Here is a 24,299-nt window from a genome sequence, read left to right as displayed (position 1 = left end):
GTCTAGAGATAAAAATAAGAACGTCAAGCACTGACAAAGTCTGTACGATGTACGATAGGTGGCGCACATAATTAATCAAGATGGCGGCCCTAGCAAGGGTAATCAGTTGGAGAATAGGTACAAACTACATGAAAATGTTTAGAGTGCCAGCGCGGGGTAACAAAATAATGCGGTATGAAGACGGAACCACAAAAAAATTTATGGAATTTCAGGAAGAATTACAAATGTATGACCCCGTAAGTACTAAATAAATGGAAGTAAACAGGAGGGAAGAGGGGGGATACCGATCACGCTCAGGAAAAACCTTCGCTTGAATATTTCATGCTTTATGGTCAGCACTCCTGTTTAGCAATTATGGTTTTGGATTTGCACTGGCTGTGCTTTCCGTTCCAAGGGAGCTCTCTTCTATATTAATAATGGTATTACTATCTGGACTGTAAACATTTTTGTATACCATCTTAATCATATTTTTTTTCAACATCTTTCTGGAATTTTCAATTGATTATGTCTTGCTAGCTTTTAAGACTGATTTAACATTGTGTGTGGATTTTTCACTTTTCACACATTGACATTTTCAAGGTGTGACTTTGAACACTCACGGTGTAGGCCCTGTGCCAGATACAGTTTATTAAAGTCAATTTAATAACAGAATTGGTGATAATTATGCAGGTACCCGTTGTGTATTATTACATATATAAATTTACAGAAAAAAAAAATCTCTTGGGTCATTCATAGAATTAGGGTAGGGTAAATAACTTTTTTTTTGGGAAATCTCTAAAGGAACTAGTGATTTTGGAGGCACAATGGATCAGAAAGTTCATTTCTGATGAGAAATTTGAGCTAGAAGCATTCTTTAGGTCAGTAATTTTACTATTTTTGGAAATGCATACAAAGCATGTGTACTACATTAACTTTATAGTAACTTTATGTATGTATATACCTGTACTGAAAAGGGTTGGGTGAAGCACAAATTTTGATCAGTAAGTGTTTTCTATGGCAGAAAATGATGCTCAACACACATGCGCAACTATTTTTTTACAACAGCCATTTATGTTGGTTAAATGGCAATTTTCAAAATGGCAGACAAAACGTGCTAGCAAGAGTTCCAATATCGACAAATAAAGGACCAATAGTTTGTAATACGCCTTTTCTTATGTTGTTAGGGTTTAAAAAAATTTTTTTTTTTAAATATGTTTTAGTTAACACCAGACTTTACGAAAGGCCAAAAAATCTGTCAGACATTCGGTCTGACAAGCTTGAAAAGTCTGTCAGACCGAAACAAAATCTGTCAGACCGAAGTAAAATAATAGAAATACGAACCATTATTCATGTTTTCATGTGTATTTTCTAATGTTTTAAATCACTGACATTAAATCAAATATTAAATTTTTGATATATATTTGTAAAAAAGTAAAATAAGAAAGAAAAACAAACAAACAAAAAAAATAGACAAAAAATTACTTGCATAACAAGTTGTTTTTTATTTAATGAAAAAGACCTTGTGGAATGACACAAGGACTAAGACCAATACAAGTATGAAGAACGTGTAGCTAGTAATATCAAACGTATGTCCATAAAAACGTCTGTTAATCAGATAACCATTTCATCCGTTGTTTTTGGCAATAACATATGCATTTTGAAACAGCACAGTAAGGCAGTCTCTTTCATCCAATCGAAGCTTTGACAGGGACTGTCCAGCCCGAGTCTAAGTTCCTTCTTCATTTTATTTCTTTTTTTTTTTTTTTTATATAAAAAGAAACTCCAACTGTGAGCTTTCGTCAAGTTCATGTGCACTTTCTCCAACTCGTGGTGAACGGTACATGCAAATACGTACATAAGTTCCATATTTTAAGAACCCGTAATAAAGCTGTAACATTTATGTTACTATTGATCAAAATGATAACTCGGCACACACTATTTTCCTCTCCTACAGATTACAAGTCCGCCAGGGCCTACCTTCTTTCCAATTTTAGTAAACTTCCGTTTCTCTTCCTCACTTCGTTTTAATTTTAGCCACGCTTTGCTATGGGCGGCCAAAAGGGCAAAAATTCATGTCGTCGATTCAGTTATGTTTCGTCGATTCACTGCCTTCCCATCGATTCAGTTTCAAGTTTAAACGATCCTGGCATAAATTCAACATCTACTTTCGTCAATTCAATTGTCAAACATTTCTCATCTATGGTGTATTAAAACCAATGCTGTCACTATTTTCGTCGATCGTGTAACTAATCTCGTCGATCGTCAAACTGTTTTCGTCGATCGTGTAACTATTCTCGTCGATCGTCTAATCTCGTCGATCGTGTAACTATTCTCATCGATCGTCTCATCGATCGATCGCCAGAGGGCGCTGCGGTAGCAACACGTGCTTCTGTCTGTCAACCACGCGGTAATTTTTAACTCGGCCAGCCATGGTCAGAGTTAAGCACAACTAGAAAATAATGTCCCTACAACCGAATGTCTTTTAATTATTAAGAACTAAAATTGAAATTGTTGAGAAAATGTTCTTATTTCACTAGCAATCATTTTGTTGTCTGCCATTTTGATAGTCATGTGATAGGCCAATGTGCTACCGCAGCGCCCTCTGGCGATCGATCGATGAGACGATCGACGAGAATAGACGATCGATGAGAATAGTTACACGATCGACGAGATTAGACGATCGATGAGAATAGTTACACGATCGACGAGATTAGTTGGACGATCGACGAGATTAGACGATCGACGAGAATAGTTACACGATCGACGAAAATAGTGACGGCATTGGTTTTAATACACCGTAGATGAGAAATGTTTGACAGTTGAATTGACGAAAGTAGATGTTGAATTTATGACAGGATCGTTTAAACTTGAAACTGAATCGATGGGAAGGCAGTGAATCGACGAAACATAACTGAATCGACGACAGGATTTTTTGCCCTTTTGGCCGCCCATACTTTGCACCAACGAAATGTTTAAAGTTCAACAACGTCATTTTCTAAACAAAAGGTTTATCCATGAGTACTGTGTACGACTGATAAAGTAGAAACAGAGGATCAAGTCTGTGAAAACGCAAATAGTACGAGCACATGTGTTGCGGCCATTTTGTCGAGTAGGGGTATTACGAAACGAAAACGAGACTGTACATTACATCATCCAGGAATCCCCCAACCTCAACCAGTCACAAAATAGTATTTCTGAGTGAAACTGAGGTTTATAAATTATGTATTAATTAGCTGGGAACTCCCCGAGATTTTCACCCCGTCTCTCTTTTCGAATGAAGTAAAATATATCGTCCAGAAAAGAAACAACAACGTATTCCTTGTATTTACACATTCCCAGTCAGTTTGAAAACTCGCCGGACATAAGGTCCGACGATACAGGATTTTTTATCGGACCGAGACGAAATTTGCCAGGCATGTCCGACGGTCCGACGCCTTTCGTAAAGTCTGTAACACTGCCATTTTTACATTTTAAATGGAATTTGGTTACCTTGTTGGTTGAAAGTTTACTGTTAAGCTTGATGGAAGAGCCAGATCTCAGTCAGTCAAAACGATGAGTGAAAGATATCGCAAGCTCTGCTGGATGTGAATTATGAGGAAGAATCAGGATTATCCTTACCTCAAGCAACCAAAGGGTGAATGTTTTTAAATGATTAAAAAGAAATGGATGGAATTTTTTTCTTTTGCATGAAAGAAGCCAGTGATGTTATCACTATCATGAACTGAGACCAGCAAAGAAGTTTCCAAGGAAATATCCAATGTCTGGATATCCAAGAATACATTTTCTCTCTATGAGAACATTTCTAACAGTTCATGTTGGGGCTACATATAAAAAGCATTGTGCTTAAATAGGATGAATCTTATATCATAAACACTCTTTGATTGATTGAACTTCTTCACTTTTGTTTTTGTATATCTGACTTTTAATCCTTGTACTTCACAGACAGTTAATGCTTCATTAGTTCTTCTGTTGGAAATGTTCTTCTCAAACACAGGAAAAATACATTTTTGGAGATTCTGGCATTAAAGATTTCCTTCTTCATGTATGTAAAACAAAGGTGTCATCCATCCTAGTGTAATAATTTTAAAATATTCACTGTTTGGTAAGATAGTTGATTCTTCATTACAATTCCCATCCAGCAGATGTTGGGAAATCTTATCACTCCTCATTTCGATTGATCAAGATGACTGAGGTGGTTCATTGTCCCCATTATCAAAGATTCTGGCTCTTCAGTCTCTTCAGAATCTTTGTTGATGATGAAACTCTAGGTAGGCCCTTTTGGCTCTCATTTTGAAATTTGTCATTTTACTGACCTAAATAATTGCTGTATAAATAAATGATTGTCATATTTGTGTTCAGCATCAAATTAGCCTAAAGAACACCTGTTATGGAAAATTTATGAGATTAACCCTACCCTATTAGTATAGTTAATGTTTGAATAGCATATTTATTAGAATATTTTATGATTTTGTGGAAGATGTGCTTTTTTTTTTTTTTTTAATTTTTCATTTTCATTTTTCAAACACTTGCATTTCCAAGATATGACTTTCAACTACCATCCACCTGAAGCCTTGTACTTGTAACATTTACTGTATTTCCACATTATTCAAATATTAGGATTTTTCTTTGTGTGAATTTGAACTCTTATGGACCTGAAGCTATATTCTTATTGCCCATGTTACCTGTTGTGCATGAATAAAATTTGGTGTTGATTGATTGTGCTGTTAAGCACTTAATTATTGCATCAAAATTGACAAAGTGATCTGTTTTGTGCATCTTTATTTTCTGCTTTTTATCTGTACAATTGACAGCTTTGCTGCCATGTCTTTTTTTTTCTGTACACTTTACAGCCTTGCTTCCTTGTTTTCCAAAAATGTGCTTCTCATTCAATAATGTCATTGTCGTCTTTCTGTTTCATTGTGGATACTTCTGATGATCTGTGGACCCTTTTATAAATTTATTTTCACTCAGTCTTTTTTTTTTTATTGAAAATATTCCCACAGTTTATTGGGATGGTTGTTCCATTTTATTTTGTTTTGACAATAAAATGTGTGACCCCTGTAGTTCAATAGAGGGGAAAAGGAGTCTATTTACCTCAGCTCAGAGACATCATTGGGCAAATAGTCTATATTTGTGTTTTAAAAAAATTCCATCTTTGCAGCTATTCTTTGCTTGATAAGTTATTTTGTACAAGTTTATAAATGCAGTCGCCTTGGACATGTAATCTGTATGCCAATCTATCTATCTTTAACTTTTTATTAATTTTAATAACTTTATTTACTGTGATGGTTGGACAGAAAAATTTGAGAGATGCTAAACATACCTTTTAAGGCACTCCCTGTAGAGGTAAATTGTGTAATTTTTAGCAGATTAAAAAGATATGGATCACAGTCTATCTTGCCCAGGTAAAATTGAATCTGTATGTTTGAATTTCTTCATGTAATATCTGTATATGTGCTCTTTTCCATGTCTAGGTAATAGGTAATGTATGCCTTAATCATACTATTTCTTACTTTTTACATATTTCAGTCCAAGATGTTTCCTAGGCTGCGAAGAGCCAGTGCCTTGGATCAAGCTGGCCTTTCTGTAGGGATAATTTTAGCTGGATGCGTACTTGCCCTTTCGTATGATTACCAAGATAATTTTACCAACATGAAGAAGGATCCAGAGTACATAATTATAAAAACTGAAAAGTAAGAAAGCACCTTCATTCATTTATAAGTAAAATGTAACCAAAATTAAGATATTCATTCTATAATTGTGTAAAGTCAATAATTAACTTGTTTGGTGGAGCATTAAATTGTGGAAATGTAAGCCTTAGGTTAATTTTTGTAAGTTTTTTTTATTATGAATGTCTACATGTTATTATTATAGTTGTTTTCTTTTTATAAAAGAGAAAATATATATATTTATATATCTTTTTCATTTTTGCAGATATAATAGACAGATTGAGGCATTTGAACCATTTTAGTGCACCATTGACATTGATGATTTGTTTTGACACTTCAAGCCATTTGAGTGGAGAAAATAAAGATGCCAGATTTAAGAAGAACACTAACATAAATTTTCCTTCACTCTTTAAGCTACATCAGTATAATAAAAAGTTTTAACTGAAAAAAAGTTTCAACTCAAGATATGGATAATTCACATTTTTTTTTGTTTTGCTTTGCACCTGTTAGTGATTGAAAATAATATGTACCAGTAAATAAAATTGCTTAAAACAAAGCAGTTCTGCTAGTTATTTGCTCTTGTTATGATCTCTGTCTATGGGTTTCAGATTATTAGTACCACCAGCGTGTACGCTGGCGGTACTCATGGTTTTAGTCCCGACCCGTCTCATCCAGCTCCACCGGCTCCGTTGGCTCCGTGAGTTTGGGATTATTCGGTGCATTTTCACGGGAGTAGCAGCCATAAGATACCGAAACTGAAAACTGTCTCTAATTCCGGAACCGTTAATGCTAGAGACCTGTTCTTTTTTGCATTTTGTAGAGCATGTCAAGCCCAGGTGGTCTCTGTTTTTTTTTTTATTTCCTGACAGTTTTTGAGTTATGCTGTATCAAAAAGTACATTGTGGTGGTGAAAGCAAAATGTGCAATACGGTAATGTATAATAAATTTTGAACCTCTGAAAAATAAAACACAAGGCTTGGTGAGGCAGACAACTTCTGGTCAAAAATACTATATTCTTAGGCATGTTAACAGTTTCATTATTTAATTAATAAGATATTAAAATTGTTTGTTTGACATTTCCTGCATCTTTACAACATTGTTAGTTGATTTTGTAAAAATGATGGTTAATTTGTTATCGTGTATTGTGTAATAAAGTTTCAAAAATGGAAATAAACTCATATCATTGCAGTTTGTCAGATTCAATCATTCACTATGTTCAGAATCTCAGAATGGAAGAAATTGGACATTTAACACTGCTCTATTGATATTTTTCCCATCTCATCAATTTTTTTAGTTGATCATATAAAAATGGCAGTAAACTGTTAATTTTGTTTTATGTTAAAAATGGAAAAAAAAAACATTTCAGAACAGTGCTGTCTTGTTTACATTTTGGCATTTTCAAGTTGTGACTTTGAAGTTCCATGGGCCTGAAGACCTTTGCTAGTCACATTTTCTGAATATCCATGATACTAATATTTTATTATTAAAAATTGATGGTCATTATGCTGTTAAACAGTATGTAATATTGCATCAAAATTTGAAAAAAACCTATTTTGGGCACTGCTCCCATGATGACCATTTAAGAAAAACCATGTCACTTACTGTTCTTAAACTTACAGGAAAGAAACATGGGACTAAATTATAGCTTCAGTAGGCAATGCAATCTGCCAGTTAAACATTTTTTTGTGAAATTTTAATTTTTCACATATTGGCATTTTCAAGGTGTGACTTTGAAGTTCCACAGGCTTGAAGACCCATGCTTGTCACATTTTCTGAAAATCCATGATACGTATATTTTATTATTAAAAATTGATTGTCATTATGCTGGTAACCATTATGTAATATTGCATCAGAATAGAAGAAAACACAATCTGGGTGCTGCTGCCATGATGACCATTATGGGAAAACCATGTTACTTATGATTGCCAAACTTTCAAAAAAGAAATACAGGACTAAAATGCAGCCTGAGTTGGAAAAGCAGTCTAATTGACTTCTTTTTCTGGAAGTTTTACATTTTCAAAGGGTGAACTTGAACTCCCATGGGCCTGAAGCCTTATGTTTGTTACACATTTTACTTACATTGGTATTACCTGTTGAGCATAATTAGAATTTGATGTTGAATTTGCAGTTTAACATAATGTACTTTTGCATCAGAATTGACAGTAGCCTATTTTGTTATTTCCTGCTTTTTGTCTGTACATTTGACAGCTTTGCTGCCTTGTTTTTTGTTTTATAAGTGGTTTGTCTTCAGATTTATTTCTTAGGCAGGTTAACAGTCTCATTATTGAACTAATTAGACCCCATTTCCATAGATTTTAGATCGATCTATCCCTGTGGGGAGTCTCACTAGATTACTGTCATCTTAGCCGGCTTAAGCGTCTGTCCCGCCTACTGAAAGCTGTAAGGGGGTAATTAACTATAGTGCGTGCTCGACTGACTGCAATTTAGTGTGAGCCCCCAGGGAGTTAGGTCGATCTAAATCTTAATCCCTGGATCGATCTAAATCTCTGGGAATACACCCTTAGATACATGAAAGTGTTCTTTTGACATTTTCACATATTGACATTTTCAAGGTGTGACTTTGAACTTCCATGGGCTTGAAGACCTTTGCTAGTCACATTTTCTGAATATCCATGATACTTTTATCTAATTATTAAATGATGGTCATTATAGTGTTAAGCATTATGTAATCTTGCATCAGAATTGAAGAAAACCCTACTTTGGGCGCTGCCTTTATAGTGGCCTTAAAAGAAATTCCAACATAGGACTCAAATGCAGCCCAAGTTGGTATGAGTCAAATTGGCTTCTATTCCAATTGTACATTTTTGTGAAATTTTTATCTTTCACATATTGTCATTTTCAACGTGGGACTTGGAACTCCCACAAGCATGAAGCCCAGTGGTATTCAAATTTTCTTAGGCTGCGTTCACATGAAAAATCTATTTTCTAAAAATCTATTGCGGTATCTTGTGATCACGGTCTGTGCCCTGAATATCCCCCGACATAATTACGGGCAGCACGAGACAGTTACTTCCAAAGCTGTAATTAATTCTCGGCGCTGCCAGTAATTACGCCGCGGGGTATTTAATGCACAGACCGTGGTCACAAGATAGCCCAAATAGATTTTCAGAGAATAGATTTTACATGTATCAATGCGCGATGTCGGAGTAGTTATAAGAGATAACTCAAATACCGTCCAGTTCCAAAATCAGAATAGTTGCTTTATTGAATTTCACTTAGATTTTTATTACAGATTACTAGTCAAAATAACATTGTTTCATGTTTATTTCTTTGACTTTCAACTGAGAAACTCTGGAAGATAACTTTCACACACACCTAATGCATGCCAGCACATCTTCAATTTTTGACTTCATTCAAGTATGTGTGAATAGAATACTTCCACAGTCCCTCAGCTTTACACCTAAATAACCTTATCATAATTAATCTCCTGCTCAAATAAGTTTTGCGCCTCAAAACTTTCACAATTAAAATTTAATAATCTATTTCCAATAAAATTCTATATCATAACAATTAAACCATTTATTTAAAATCATACTTAATTTAAAAAAAAAATACCCAAACATTATTTAATCATATCATATTCTGTTTACATGAAACTTCTCATTACTGTTATATGCACACACACACAAAAAAAAAAATTGGATTAATAAAAAAATATAAAGTAACATTACATAATACTCATCCAGCAAATATACTAAAAATTAACATAACATATCTTAGTTGTATTAATTGGCTATGTACTTCTAATTAATACTCCTTCAGTCCTTTAATACATATCTCTAAAAATATTAACACTATTTAATCAATTATGATTACTTCCATCTTGTAATCATTATCTTATTTTAAGATAAAATTTATAATCCATTAAAATATGTTTAAGCATACATATATATATATTGTTTATATTAATAAGTTGCCATTCAGTCAATATTTCAGCACAAATAATCATTTAATGTTCATGTAGTATGAAGCAACATAACATTTTCACTTAATAAAAAATGTTAATCATTTGCTTACTTATATATCCATATCAGTATCATACAATAAAACTTTCATTTAAACTACTCAATTTATTAGTAACACTTAAGTATCTTCAGTTCATTCTGTTAAATTGTACCATTTAATATATATTATCCGTTACTGATCAAGGATATTTACTCTTCAACTAATAATACTCACTTCCCATTTCAATAACATTTTTATGATTCCTGTTACAAACAAACCAAAAAAAAAAAAAATGAAAATTATATATATATACAAGTGAAAATACATGCAAAAATATGTGGGTAAATAAAGAATAATGTTAGTTATAACATTGATAAGCTCATTAAGTTCTATTTAAACTGAATAATAAATTTATAATTCATTACTTGTTATAAACATTGTTTAATAGTTAAATAAAAAAATTATATAGAAAGTTAAAAAAAATACTAAATCTACTTAATTCCTTAACATGACATTAAACAAAACAATATGGCACAATTAAATTTGACTAAATGTAATATATATTTATTACAAACAAAAGCTAGGCATAACAAAACAAGTGCAGATGAAGCAAGTATTTGAGTAAACCATCCTCCTTTTGTTTATTTACACAAAAACAATCTAATTTTGGCACAATGCTAATTTCTCTCCTCCCTTAAAAAAAATATTTATTCAATGATAAACCAGAAATTGATAATGGGCAAAATTATAAACTGCTCTTATATAGTCAATTCAATAGCAAGACAATTCTTTGAACTTTTCTTCCTTTTACATACCCCAATCAAGATGGCAATAAGTAAAATAATAACAATGCATGATGCTATAATTGACAAGCTTTTCATGTTCAACTATTTTATTCCATTCAAACCAAGTTGATGTTGGCATTAGTAAAAACAAAACATGGATTTGCTTTGACCTTTTGAATTGCAAGTACAGTTGTTGATAAAACTTTCACTTCGTAACCTACTGCTTATGAAAACAAAATTGTCATTCTTTCCATAATTAAAGCTATGTAGGTTAAAGTTTCATTAAAGTTATTACCTCTGGTAATTCAATATCTCCTGTTAATAAAAATTCACTCAAAGACTTAAAAATAATGTGTTTCTTTTCCCTTGCCTCTGCCAATGTACCAAGCCTTAAACTTATTTGTGAATCATTGGCTAAAAATTCTCTAAATTAATGTGACATAGTGAATCCCACGATCCACTTTATCCACTTGAGTTTCAATTGTATCTCCACATCTTTATAATATCAAGAAAACAAATATTTAATCCAGATCTACTCCTTATCTAGACCAGCTAAAAATAAGGTTAACGTTATTTCAATCCAGAAAAAATAGATATCCTCCTAACAATAATAATAGATGTTTTAATTAAGTAGCTACTACTGACTTCTTTTTCTTTCTCCCTTTCATTGTTTTATTTGCATGAAACTCTCTGATTAAAATGGAAGGTACCCTATCTGCAGTAACCCAATCAGATTTTTTAAGGTATTTCCATTTAATTCTATACCACTTTGTACCCCTGTAATTAACACATTTGATGATTTTTTCTGCTTCATCATAGCGTTCTTTACTTTCTTGGGGTTGTTTATCAACATCTATTTGACTTCTATTTTCAACTGAACTATCCTCATTGTCCTGAATTAATTCCTCAGAGACGTTTTGTTCATTTTTATCATTTCCCACACTCTTTTCTTTTAAAGATTCCCTAATAACAGGATCTACGTAAGGTTTTAACCTGTTGGCATGCACAGGAGACCTTAGTTGTTTGTTACTCTCACATTCTCGTAGTAAATATGTAGCCCTTCCTACACATTTGGCTATGTAATATGGTCCACTATATTTTTCTGTAAGTTTGGGACTCATACCTTTCTTTACTTGGTGATTTTTTAACCAAACCATGTCTGTTTCTTTGAAAACTGGGAATTCTGCATTTTTATTATAATTTTTGCAATCTTTGTGTTGAGACTCTTTTTTCAATAACATGGCTGCTTGCCTCCCTGTTTCTAATTCAGAAAGTTTCTCCTTTACAAAGGTCTGTAAAGATGATGTTATATCTTTCTCTGGCTTAACTATCCTATCAAAAGGAGTCTCCATTTCCATTCCAAACAATATATGAAAAGGTGAATAACCAGTGGCAGTTGATGGTGTTGATCTGTATGCCATCATCACTGAAGGAAGTAAAGATGCCCAATCTTTTTGATTTTTCGCACAGATTGATCTCAAAGCTTGGCTAATGAAACTGTTCATTCTCTCACACACACTGTTACTTTGTGGATGATATGCAGAAGTACACACTCTTTCTATCTGATAGATGTCACACAAAGCTTTAACCAACTTTGACCTAAAATTTGCACCTCTATCTGAAACTAAAACCTTTGGTGCCCCATATCGAGTAAAGACTTGAGAATACAATATTTCTGCAATTTCAGAAGCCTCTTGAGTTTTCAATGGAAATGCCTCTGGCCAACGAGAAAATGACTCTACCACTAACAAAATATATTTATATCTCTCATTTGTCTCTGGTAGTGGCCCTAAAATGTCCATATGCCATGTATGGAAAACATCATTGATAGGTAATGGTTGCAATGGAGCTGGATGATGGTGATATTTTCTTTTTGACCTTTGACAAACTTCACAGGATTTTACGTAATGTTTGACATCCTTGTAAACAGTGGGCCAAAAATACTTCAGTCGAATCTTTTCTAAAGTTCTTTGAAACCCTTGATGACAACCACCTACTTTAGAATCATGATAAAATTTCAACAATTCACTTCTCATTCCCTTAGGAATTACTATTTGTTCAACAACTCTACAATCACCTACTCTTTTCTTTTGTTTACTTTGGTAATGATGACACAATATTCCACACTCATCTGTGAAATAATTATCTTTCAGATATTGCTCACTTTTATTCAATGGAAATTCTGTAGAAGCTAGAACCTTGAAAATCACATCTAAATCCACTGAATTCTTTTGTGCCTTAACCAAATCTTCACTTTCAACAGTTATTGAGTACACAGATATATCTTCCTCAGCTTTTGTTTCCTGACTGTGGTCTTCACTGACCTCATTTTCATCATTATATTTCTGTCTAGACAAACAATCTGTTGGATTCAACCGACCTTTCTTGTAAACAATGTCAAAATCTAAATCCTGCAATTGCAGCGACCATCTCTCTAATTTCTGATTTGTAGACCTTTTTGATTTGAGCCATTCTAATGGTTTGTGGTCTGTCACTACAGTAAAGTGATTTGTTTGCAAAAATTGTCTAAATTCCTTTACACCCTCAACCAGTGCAAGACATTCCTTTTCTGACGTGGAGTAATTCTTTTCTGAACTTCTTAAAACTCTTCCACCGTATGCAATTGCATGCTCTCTATTGTCATCACCAATCTGACTCAACATGTAACCAATCGCAAAATCAGATGCATCAGTAGTCAACTTGAAAGACTTATTCATATTTGGAAAAGCTAAAATTGGAGCTTTCACTAACTGGTCCTTTAACTCATTAAAGGCTTTATTTGTTTCCTCAGTCCACTCAAATTTTTCTGAATCTCTTGTTAATCTACATAGAGGAAATGCTATTTTAGCATAATCTCTAACAAATCTTCTGTAATAATTGGCCATTCCAAGAAAACTTTTCATTTCTTTTTGATTTTTTGGTTTTTGAATTTTCTTCACTGCCTCAACCTTTGACATATCAACTTCTATGCCATTTTTGGAAATAACATGTCCCAAAAATTTAATTCTTTCTGTGACAAATTTACATTTGTTTGGTTTTAAAGTCATGTTTGCCTCTCTCAATCTCTGAAATATCAACTCAAGATGTTCTAGGTGTTCCTCAAAAGTCTTACTAAAAACTAGTATGTCATCTATGTATGTCAAAGCACATTTCCAATTCAAATCTTTGAGAATTCTTGCCATAACAGACTGATATGTCGCACCGGCATTTCGAAGGCCGAAAGCTAAACGTTTAAATTGAAAATGCCCATGATGAGTAACAAAAGCTGTCTTAGGTTGAGATTCTGGATCTAACGGAATTTGCCAATAACCACTCGCACAGTCCAATGAAGAAAAATACCTACTTTCACTTTCTCCTACAGTGTCAAAAATATCAGACAATCTTGGTAATGGAAAATGAATAGGCTGAGTAACACTGTTAAGTCTACGATAGTCTATAGCAAATCTTAATGTACCATCTTTCTTTTTTACTAAGACTACTGGACTTGCCCATGGACTACTAGATTCTTCTATGATTCCATACTTCAACATTTCATCCGTTTGTCTTTCTATCTCAGCTCTGTTAGCTGGTGTCTGCCTATAATGAGCTTGTCTTTGAGGTATTGCATTTCCAGTTTCGATAACATGACCTGAAATTTTAACCTCTCCTAATTCTTCCAAAGACAATGCAAAAACATCTCTATTTTGTGCTAAGAACTTTGTCAAAACAATTCTCTGAGTCTCCGTCACATCAGATGATGAAAGGTCAATTCCCATGTTCTTCACTACTTCATTAGCATAAACATTCTGAGATTGTTTATCCTTAACTACACTAGTATCATCTCCTGAGATATTCATATCAATACTTGCTTTGTTCTCTAAACTATAAATTTTCTCATGTTCTACTGCAGTCGCTTTGGCTAAAACCTTATTTTTGGGAATAACAATGGATCTCTCTGTTGGATTGTAAATTCTACATACTGTTGAACCCTTCTTTGGTTGTAAAACTGACTTTGCCAACATAAATTTGTTATTAGTAGGTTCTACTAACAAACAGCTATTTTTGATTCTATTGATTCTTGCCACCCTGACTGGAATAATAGTTTCGGATCTAGGTTCCAGAACTACCTTGCTAGATGTTCTTACTAAACCAATATAATTAGGTTTTTGCAAAGTATGTTTATTTCTGTTTCCTTGAAAATACAGAGAATTATCATTCAAGTCAATGATGGCTCCATTTGTTTTCAAAAAATCTAAACCCAAAATGATTCCTCTAGGTAAATTTTCAAAAACATGAAAAATATGAGAAAATGTTTGACACCCAATCTTCAGTTTCAAAAGGGTTTGACCTAAGGTGTTATATTTTTGACCTCCTACACCAGATATACTTTTGATTTTTGAACTTTGCATAGAACTTTTGAATTCTGAATCTATTCTTTCAAATGTCTTCTTGGATATACAGGATATACTTGCTCCTGTATCAACTAAGGATAAAACTGAATTTTTGCCAATAAAAACCTGAATTAAATTGTTGTTTTGGGGATCTTCAGAAAAAATTTCACTCATGTCCACATTTTGATCAGAGATTGAAGATTTCACATTGTGCCCGTACCCCTATTGTTTAACAGATCGGCAAACCACTGCAAAATGACCCATTTTCCTACAATTAAAACATTGTTTGTTTTTAGCTCTACATTTGTTTGGAGGATGGTACTCACCACAATAACTGCATCTTGCTTCTCTTCTGCGCCAGCTCTGCCATGGCCTAGAATTTCTGTTCGGAGGGTTATATGTTCTTCCTCCCGTCTGAAAGTAAACTTGTTGCGAATTAGATTTGTCTGTGCCATTTGCAACACTAACCTCTGCATTTTCACACTTCAAGTTTTGAAACATGTCAATCATTTTATGTAAACTATTCTCTACTACTTTCTCAATGCTGTGCTCAAGTGCACTTACAGTAGCTGAGTTATTTTCCTTGACAGCATTTTCTGCTAAGACTGAAGATTTTATCAAGTCATTAATTGATCTTGGATTTTGCTGCACCACTATTGTTTTAATGCTACTATCTAAACCATTTATGATAGCCATTTTGAGATGTTCTTCGGGAAGATTTGTGTCTTTCCCTAGATTTATCATTTTTGCAATGTAGTCTTGTACATTTTCACAATTTTGCTTCAAAGAAAATAAATGAACCATTTTGGCTCTGATAGATAGATTATTTTCACCATATCTCTGTTTGAAATGTGTTACTAAAGAATCAAAATTATTTTTCACATTGTCTTCCAAAGATAGAAACCATTGTCTTGCTTTTCCAGTCATAAAAAATTGAAAAAGTGACACTTTCTGTTCATTTGAATATTTCATTAGTGTACAATATTGAATGTACTTCTCTATCCATTCCCTTCCATTTTCACAACTTTCTCCTTGAAATGGCAGTGGGCTTACATGTTGAGGAATTGTAATAACAACAGAATTGTTTACCTGTTGCTCTCTATTCGTTGACTGGCTATCTGATGATGTATGGGGAACTTCTCGACTTGCTGTTGTGGTTAGGAGATTGTCATAAGGTGGAAAATGTCTCGTAGCTGTTGTTACTTCTGGGGTCTGATGAACATTTGCCCGCATAGAGGTTCCTTGATCACTTGGATGCCATGGGAACTGCTGGCTCTCTGTACTCATTGCCTTTGGACGTACACTCGGAATCATGGTGTAGTTTTCCATCACTGCAGTTGGTTTGCTGATACCAGTAGCTTGCAGTGGAGAATGCTGTCTGCTTGGTGTTATAGTTACTGAACTCGTGTAAATTGGCGACATCATAGCATCTGGTATTAATTTTGCTGCCTTTGTGCTTTCTGGATTTTTATCATTTTCATTCTCTCCGACATCTTCATTGATAGTTCTCAATTTATCTTTTATGATGTCTCTTTCCATTTTTCTGGCAGCTGATGTATAACTTCGTGTTTCTTTAGGAGAATATTTTTTCATTGTGAAAGTCTGGGATCTTCCTTTTAAACAATGTTATTAAAAGTTTGGTACCTCCACCAATTTATCAATGCGCGATGTCGGAGTAGTTATAAGAGATAACTCAAATACCGTCCAGTTCCAAAATCAGAATAGTTGCTTTATTGAATTTCACTTAGATTTTTATTACAGATTACTAGTCAAAATAACATTGTTTCATGTTTATTTCTTTGACTTTCAACTGAGAAACTCTGGAAGATAACTTTCACACACACCTAATGCATGCCAGCACATCTTCAATTTTTGACTTCATTCAAGTATGTGTGAATAGAATACTTCCACAGTCCCTCAGCTTTACACCTAAATAACCTTATCATACATGTGAACGCAGCCTTAATGTCCATGTCATTAAAGGATATCAGACACATCAAAATCCATTTGTCGAATTTTGAAGATTCAGCACTCAATCCATACACTATAGACATGTTTTAATCAATCCCCACCAATTCAAAAGTATAAAAACAATCTATTAGTAGAAAAAAGTGAACCTCACCTCAATATGCATAAATGAAGCAACAGATCTGGGTCACGTAGTACTCTGACGACAATGAGGATAAAGGTCTTTGAGACTTAACTGTGCTGCATGGTGCATACAGACAGAGAAGTTTAGGAAAGTTGTGTGGAATGGACTTGAGCAATTTTCGTATGCCTCAATGTATTGACGTGGGATTCACCAAAATTGCAGCACTCGTTGACAATCTTCTTTCTTTGTCTGTGACGGTCTTCCGTGACTTATTTACTAACTTCAGTGATAATAGATGTGATGCTTGAGATCATGGTCACCTCAAGTTGTATAGATCATATCAAAAGCTGATAGTCTTTCAAATTAGCTGTCATCAGTTGACAAGCTTACTTATTGCTGATGCATTCTAAATGCACTGTAGTTGACCAAGAGCTCGTTAACAATCAAACCTGTTAATTATGCACCGCTGCACTTCCCAAGTCAGGTAATAACAGGTATCCAACTCGTCAGATTCTTGGTGGGCTTTAATATTTTTCAATATATCTCTTTTATTTCATGGGGTAATTTTATTGGTATTTTTAAATGACGTTAAATATCGATATTTAACAATTGAGTTCAAAGATGTTCGCGAACATAATAAAAGTGATTGCTCTCAGGGTATCTTGAAGCATGTGTATGCCCAGGCATTACTTATGTGGAAGAAAACGTGGTTGAGGAACAACTGGAAAAAGAGCGGTAATATTAAAGAGAAAATGGGAACTGCTGTAATAAAATATGGTTCGTAATCCTAATTCATTTATGCTTTGAGGATTTGTTTCTGAAGGTTATTTCAACTGAAATATTAAATAATTTAAAACATTTATCATTTTATAACTTGAAATGCAAGTTCTGCTTCTGTACGCAAAACTTTTTGCAAATTTGTAAGTTTTGTCAAACCCCAAAACATGTAGCAGATCAAGGTAAAAAAGCATTGTTTGCATTTAGCAGCATGTTAAAAAATGATTTCTTTAATGTGTAGTTTTGATATGTACGTTAGTATATTTTCAATTATGCATGGAGATTTAACCTGGTAAGGGGTATAAGAAAGGCACATACAGATTTTTAAAAGAATGTTGGGTGTAAAAAAGAGCAACATGTATAGTAGACAAACGCAACAGCATTATCACAGCAAATATACCACATGCAGTAGCTTAATTTCCATTAATAATAAAATCATGATTTAAGTCAAAAATATTCTCGTTATTTAATAAAGTTTCAATATTCTTATTGAAGCAAGCGATTTAATAAAGTTTCAATATTCTTATTTACCCTGAATGGTATATTTATTTAAAAGGAGTTTTATTATTTGTTTGTGAAAACTGCCCATGTCACCCTGTTAGTTTGGAGGTCTAAGCTTGATCAAGTCCGTGTTAAAATTTCTATGAAGCTTTGCAGGAAAAAATCTTCCTTTGTTTCTCTAGCTCCTTTATAAACCTGGTGTCCAGATTTTATCTAGTGCCCCCAGATCTGCGGGAGCTGCTGATCTTTGAAAATAACGCACAGATAGAGTTTTTACTTGAGATAAATATCGCCAGCGAGAGTGCGTTCGATACTCTCAAAACAAAGGCTACAGGAGAGTTGAAGGCTACTTAACTCGCAGAAAATTTTCGATTATATTCCGTGAAAAATACACTAAATTTATATAAAATTATATCATGGTTGGCAAAAATAAAAAAATAAAAAACTGTGTGCACAGTGCACCCGTGCGTATGCCTATTGTAGTTACGCCCATGCACAATCTAGCTATAGAAACTGGAAGGTAAACATACAAATAAAAATTAAGAGCCTGTAAACTATGTATTTTAGATGACATTGCAATGAGGATGAATAACATTTTATTCCTTTTAAAAGAATTTAAAAATGTTTTTGCTATAGAACGATTGGCCAGAAATACATCAAAAATTTATTAAACAATTAAAGCACAGTGGTTTCAAGCTAATTAAGTTGTAATCCATTAACTATGTTTCACAATTAAACAACTTATAAATGTACGTAATATGTGCATCGGAGCTATGATTAACGTCAGCCTGATGTGTTTTTATCATATCTACTAGTAGTTGTATTGTTGTTGTTTTCATAAAATGATTTAACGGTTTAATAAAATGAATTGAATTTCACAAATAACATGGACCTCATATGGAATGATCAACAGTACTCTCAAGTCATTCGAATGCAGTCGTTTTATACACTTGGGATAACCATAATTAAATGCTAGTTAAAGTTACAAACCGAGCATCTGTGGAGTGTGGATTCCTTGTAACACATCTTAACCACTTCTACTAGTTTCTTATACGACTCAAATAAATTCAACATGCCAAGGGATAAACTGAATATATCACTCGATCAGCCATAAAAGAGCTATAGACTCTTAGTTATATACTACTTGAAACTACATGCTGGCATTTGGTTGGTTTTTGTGACAAAAAATTGACTTTGTATGCATCTTTAAAGATCAAATTGAATAGACGGAAAATGGCTTTACACAGCGTCACGAGGATTTAGACCCCTAGGGTAAGAGATTTGGTAAGAGGTAAGGGTTAGATGTGTCTGTACATATAGCCATCACCTGCGTCTGTCGTCGTCGTCGCCGTGCACTTTTACCGATAACACGATAAGTGGAAAACCATTTTTTCTTTCAGCTTGAAACTTATTCATAATACGCAGGTCAAGTTCGAAAATCAGCATGATCGAGTCACTTTTAGGGAAGTTATGCTGTTTTTTCACTTTTTTCAGCATATATGCAGCACCGATAACACGATAAGTGAAAAACCGCTTTATTTTTTGGCTTGAAACTTACAGAACTGATGAATATTCATAAAACGCAGGTCAAGTTCGAAAATCAGCTTGATTGGGCCACTTTTATGGAAGTTATGCTGTTTTTTCACTTTTTTCAGCATATATGCAACACTGATAACACAATATAAGAAAAACAGATGGGTCAATTGTTGTTGTACTCACAGGAGTGGTCAATCTTACTAAAACGCAGGTTGAGTTCAAAAATAAGCATAATCCGGCCATTATTTTAGAAGTTATGCTGTTTTTTCACATTTCCTCAGATTCAATTCTTAGGCATGTTAACAGTCTCATTATTGAATTAATAAGATAGGTAAAAGTGTTTGTTTGACATTTCCTGCATCTTTACAACATTGTTAGTTGATTGTGTAAAAATGATGGTAAACTTGCTATCATGTATTGTGTAATGAAGTGTCAAAAATGGAAATAAACACATATCATTGCAGTTTGTCAGATTCAATCCTCCACTATGTTCAGAATCTCAGAATGGAGGAAATTGGACATTTAATACTGTTCTGTTGATATTTTTCCCATCTCATCAATTTTCTTAGTTGGTCATATAAAAATGGCAGTAAACTGTTAATTTTGTTTTATGTTTAAAAAGTGTTAAAAATGGAAATAAACCCATTTCAGAAAAGTGCTGTCTTGTTTGCATTTTGGCATTTTCAAGATGTGACTTTGAAGTTCTATGATCCTGAAGACCTTTGCTTGTAACATTTTCTGAATGTCCATGTTACTAATATTCTATTATTAAAAATTGATGGTCATTATGCTGTTAAACATTATGTAATGTTACATTAAAATTTGAAGAAACCCCTATTTTGGGCACTGCTCCCAAAATGAGCACTTAAGGAAAATCATGTCACTTACTGTTCTCAAACTTACAGGAAAGAAACATGGGACTAAAATACAGCTTCAGTAGGAAATGTAGTCTGTTTGGTAAATTTTTTTGGCAGTTAAACAGTTTTTTGTGAAAATTTCATTTTTCACATATTGGCATTTTCAAGGTGTGACTTAGAACCTCCACGGGCTTGAAGACCCATGCTAGTCACATTTTCTGAAAATCCATGATACGTATATATTATTATTAAAAATTGATGGTCATTATGCTGTTAAGCATTATGTAATGTTGCATCAAAATAGAAGAAAACACAATTTTGGTGCTGCTGCCATGATGGCCATTATGGGAAAACCGTGTTACTTATGACTGTCAAACTTTCAAAAAAGAAACACAGGACTAAAATGCAGCCTGAGTTGGAAAAGCAGTCTAATTGGTTTCTTTTTCTGGAAGTTATACATTTTAGTGAAAAATTCATTATTATCGTGTTGGCACATTCATTGTGGGACTCGGAGCTCCCATGGACATGAAGCCGAATAGTAATCAAATTTTCTAAATGCCCATGCTATTTAAAGTCAATAATCAAAAATTGGTGATAATTATTATATAATTTATTATGTAATGTTACATCAAAATTGACAAAAATCTTTTTGCAGTGCTACTGCAAACATTATGAAAAGAAAACTGTGTTACTTATTATTATTTTTAACTTACAAGTATGATTTTTAGGATTGGCATGCAGTTCAAATTAGAAAGCCAGCTCAATTGGGTTATCTTTTATCATTGAATTCATGCAATTTTGTGTGAAATTTTCATTTTTCTCATTCTGGCACTTTCAAAGTATAAACTTGAACTCTGATGGGCCTGAAGCCTTATGCTTTTACTTGCGTTGGTGTTACCTGTTGTGCATAATTAAAATTTGATGTTGACTGTGCAGTTAAACATAATGTATTATTGCATCAGAATTGGTAGTCTCCTATTTTGTGCATTATTGTTATGTGCTTTTCTTAAGATGTGACTTATGGGCCTGAAAGATCTTTGAGAGGGTCAGTCTGTAAATTTCCCTTGGGTATCACTTAGCTAAGTTCAGAGTTATAAAGTCATTAATAGGCCATTAAATGAGATTACATAAAGCACACTTGTTGATATTTCCCTGTAAACTCCCAAAGGTTAAGCTCTCTGCTAGATTAATAATAAGTAAGCAGTGATAATTATGCAGGTAAATTTTGTTTAATATTGCAAATAAGTTATATATATATATATATATATATATATATATATATATATATATATATATATATTAAAAACTTATTATCAAACTCAAAGATTAAAAGTTTGAATAGCAGCTTCATTGGAATTATATTTACCTCTGCCAAGGAGGTTATATTTTCACCCCTGTTTGTCTGTCATCAACATAACTCAAAAAGTTACGGACCGATTTTGATGAAATTTTCAGGAACTGTCAGAAGTGGGCAAGGAGGACAATGATTAGTTTTTGGTGGTGGTCCGGATCAATAATCAATCAATAATAATCAACAATTGCTGTCTTGGCAGTGGTCTGCGCTCTCAGAGTGCTTTTCTAGTTTTGTTATGTTTTCCTTTTTAATTTTCAAACACTGGCATTTGTGACTTTTAAGTCTCATCCGCCTGAGGCTCTGTATTTCCACATAAGCAGTTGTATTGTTTTTTTATGTCTTTAAACATTATGTAATATTATTTTATGCACTGTCATCATTTTTCAATAATTGAGACTTTCATCATGTGAATTCATGGTCCTGAAACTGTAATCTTATTGATGGGGTGGATTGAGACCATCTTCTGGGTCTTCCGGAAGACGGTCAGGTTATTAAGTTTATATTGACTGGTATCTATTTTTTTTCTGTTGGAAGACCATAAAAATGGGGGATGGATCAACATAGATACTTTGGAATACTGTCAGAAAATATCTCTGGGTTCGCTCCTGTTATTGACCATGGTACCTGTTGTGTATGATTAAAATTCAGTGTTGACTGACAGTGCTATTATAAGCATTATTTATTATTGCATCAAAATTGACAAAATGGCCTATTTTGCAACTTTATTTTCTGTTTTTTGTCTGTACATTTGACAGCTTTGCTGCCTTGTTTTTAACTTACAAGAATGATTCTTAGGATTGACATTCAGCTCAAATGAGAAAAGGGGGCGTTTCGATAGTCCGAAGGTTCATTGGTCCAAAAAGTGGTAACATTTTCATGAATTTTTTAATCAAGGGTTCATTGGTCCGAAGGTTCTATAGTGAACATTCGGACCAATGAACCTTCGGACTATTGAACCTTCGGACTATCGCTACAGCCCCATGAGAAAATCAGCTCTATTGGATTATCACTTTATTTTAAATTTATATATATGCATTTTTTGTGAAATTTTCATTATTCACTTTCACAGATTTTCTGAGTGTTAACTTGAACTCTCATGGGACTGAAGCTTTATGCTTTTACTTTCATCAGTATTACCTGTTGTGCATGATTAAAATGATGTTGACTGTGCAGTTAAGCATAACGAACGTATTATTGCATCAGAATTGAGTATCCTAGCTATATATTTTGTGCATTATTATTTTCTGCTTTTTGCCTGTACATTTGCCATCTTTGCTGCCTTGTCAGGTTTTGATAACTAAATAAGACTTGAGTGATATTTTCACTCAGGACAAAAATTGGGCATTGAAATATTGAAGGTAAAAACTATTTTAATATTAAGCTGTTGACTGAAGAAAAATTACTTAATTCTTATAACGATAACACAGCTGATAAAATTCTTCTCTAAGTTAAGGATATAAAGAAGCATTATGAACTTTTATTATTTGTGGTACAAAAATTATGTCAGAATTAAATGTCAAACTACACATGAAAGCGGTGTGACTGAATTGCGCAATACACCACAATACAGCGCAACACAGTGCAATAAACTTCAAAAATCAAATCCAGTTGCAATTACACAAAAGAAATGACTATTACCAGCAAAGTAGGGTGATATAAAAACAATTATATAACTAGGTAAGTAATATCGTTGATATAACTTAATAAGTCAACAAGACTTTTATATTGTCCGATTGGCAGCCATGTTGGCGAGTGGCTCTTCTTGGATATATTACTGGCCAAGAAGAGCTACTCGCCAACATGGCGGCTGACCAAACAATGAAAAAGTTGTATCAGCAATATTAATTACTATGTACTATACTTTGCTTTTATATTACCCTATTTTACTTGAGATTACCCTTTCCTGTGTTTACTTGCAACTGGACTTGTGTTATCAAGTGTATACATATATTTGCGCTGTGTTGTGCTGTATTGCAGTGTATTGCGCATTTCAGTCACACCCCATGAAAGCACGGTTTTTCAGTTGTTATAACCAAGGTTATAACAGAAAACCCTGTTATCTAATACACTTTTAAGTGCTTTTACAATAATCTTTTTTATTCGGGCGTTTTTCTGAGGTACCTACGTTTAAGCCATGACGTAAAGCCCCTTCAGTTACATTTAAATGTTTATAAAGATGTCAATATGCCAACTTAATATATCATGACCGAGTCACTACAGTACTACATGTACAGTACACATTTTGAACATGTGAAAACAGATTAGATTCTTTTGGGTTTAGTTTTGTAAATTTTAAATTTATCTTTTTAAAAAATTATAATTTTTGGGCAATATTTGTAAACGAAAAGATTTGATTTATTTTTCAAATCTCTCATGATAATATAAAAATACAAAACGGTGTACTTCTTTCTCA

The 24,299-nt window shown here is 33.5% G+C and overlaps 1 protein-coding gene across 1 annotated transcript; it reads left to right on the top strand.

Annotated features, from left to right (window-relative positions):
• Nucleotides 1–63: 63 nt before the first annotated feature.
• LOC106159134 (uncharacterized) lies at nucleotides 64–6,207 on the top strand. Its single transcript, XM_013535334.2, has 3 exons — nucleotides 64–236; nucleotides 5,509–5,672; nucleotides 5,914–6,207. Exons 1-3 carry the CDS (start codon nucleotides 81–83, stop codon nucleotides 5,948–5,950), a joined length of 357 nt encoding a protein of 118 aa, XP_013390788.1. The 5' UTR covers nucleotides 64–80; the 3' UTR covers nucleotides 5,951–6,207.
• The last annotated feature ends 18,092 nt before the right edge of the window (nucleotides 6,208–24,299 follow it).

Source organism: Lingula anatina, chromosome 2 (assembly GCF_051362555.1).
Source record: "Lingula anatina isolate TDL-2025a chromosome 2, LinAna3.0, whole genome shotgun sequence".
Lineage (NCBI taxonomy): Eukaryota > Metazoa > Brachiopoda > Lingulata > Lingulida > Lingulidae > Lingula > Lingula anatina.
The sequence above is the reverse complement of the archived record's forward strand: the minus strand, read 5'-3'. Positions and strand labels throughout refer to the sequence as shown.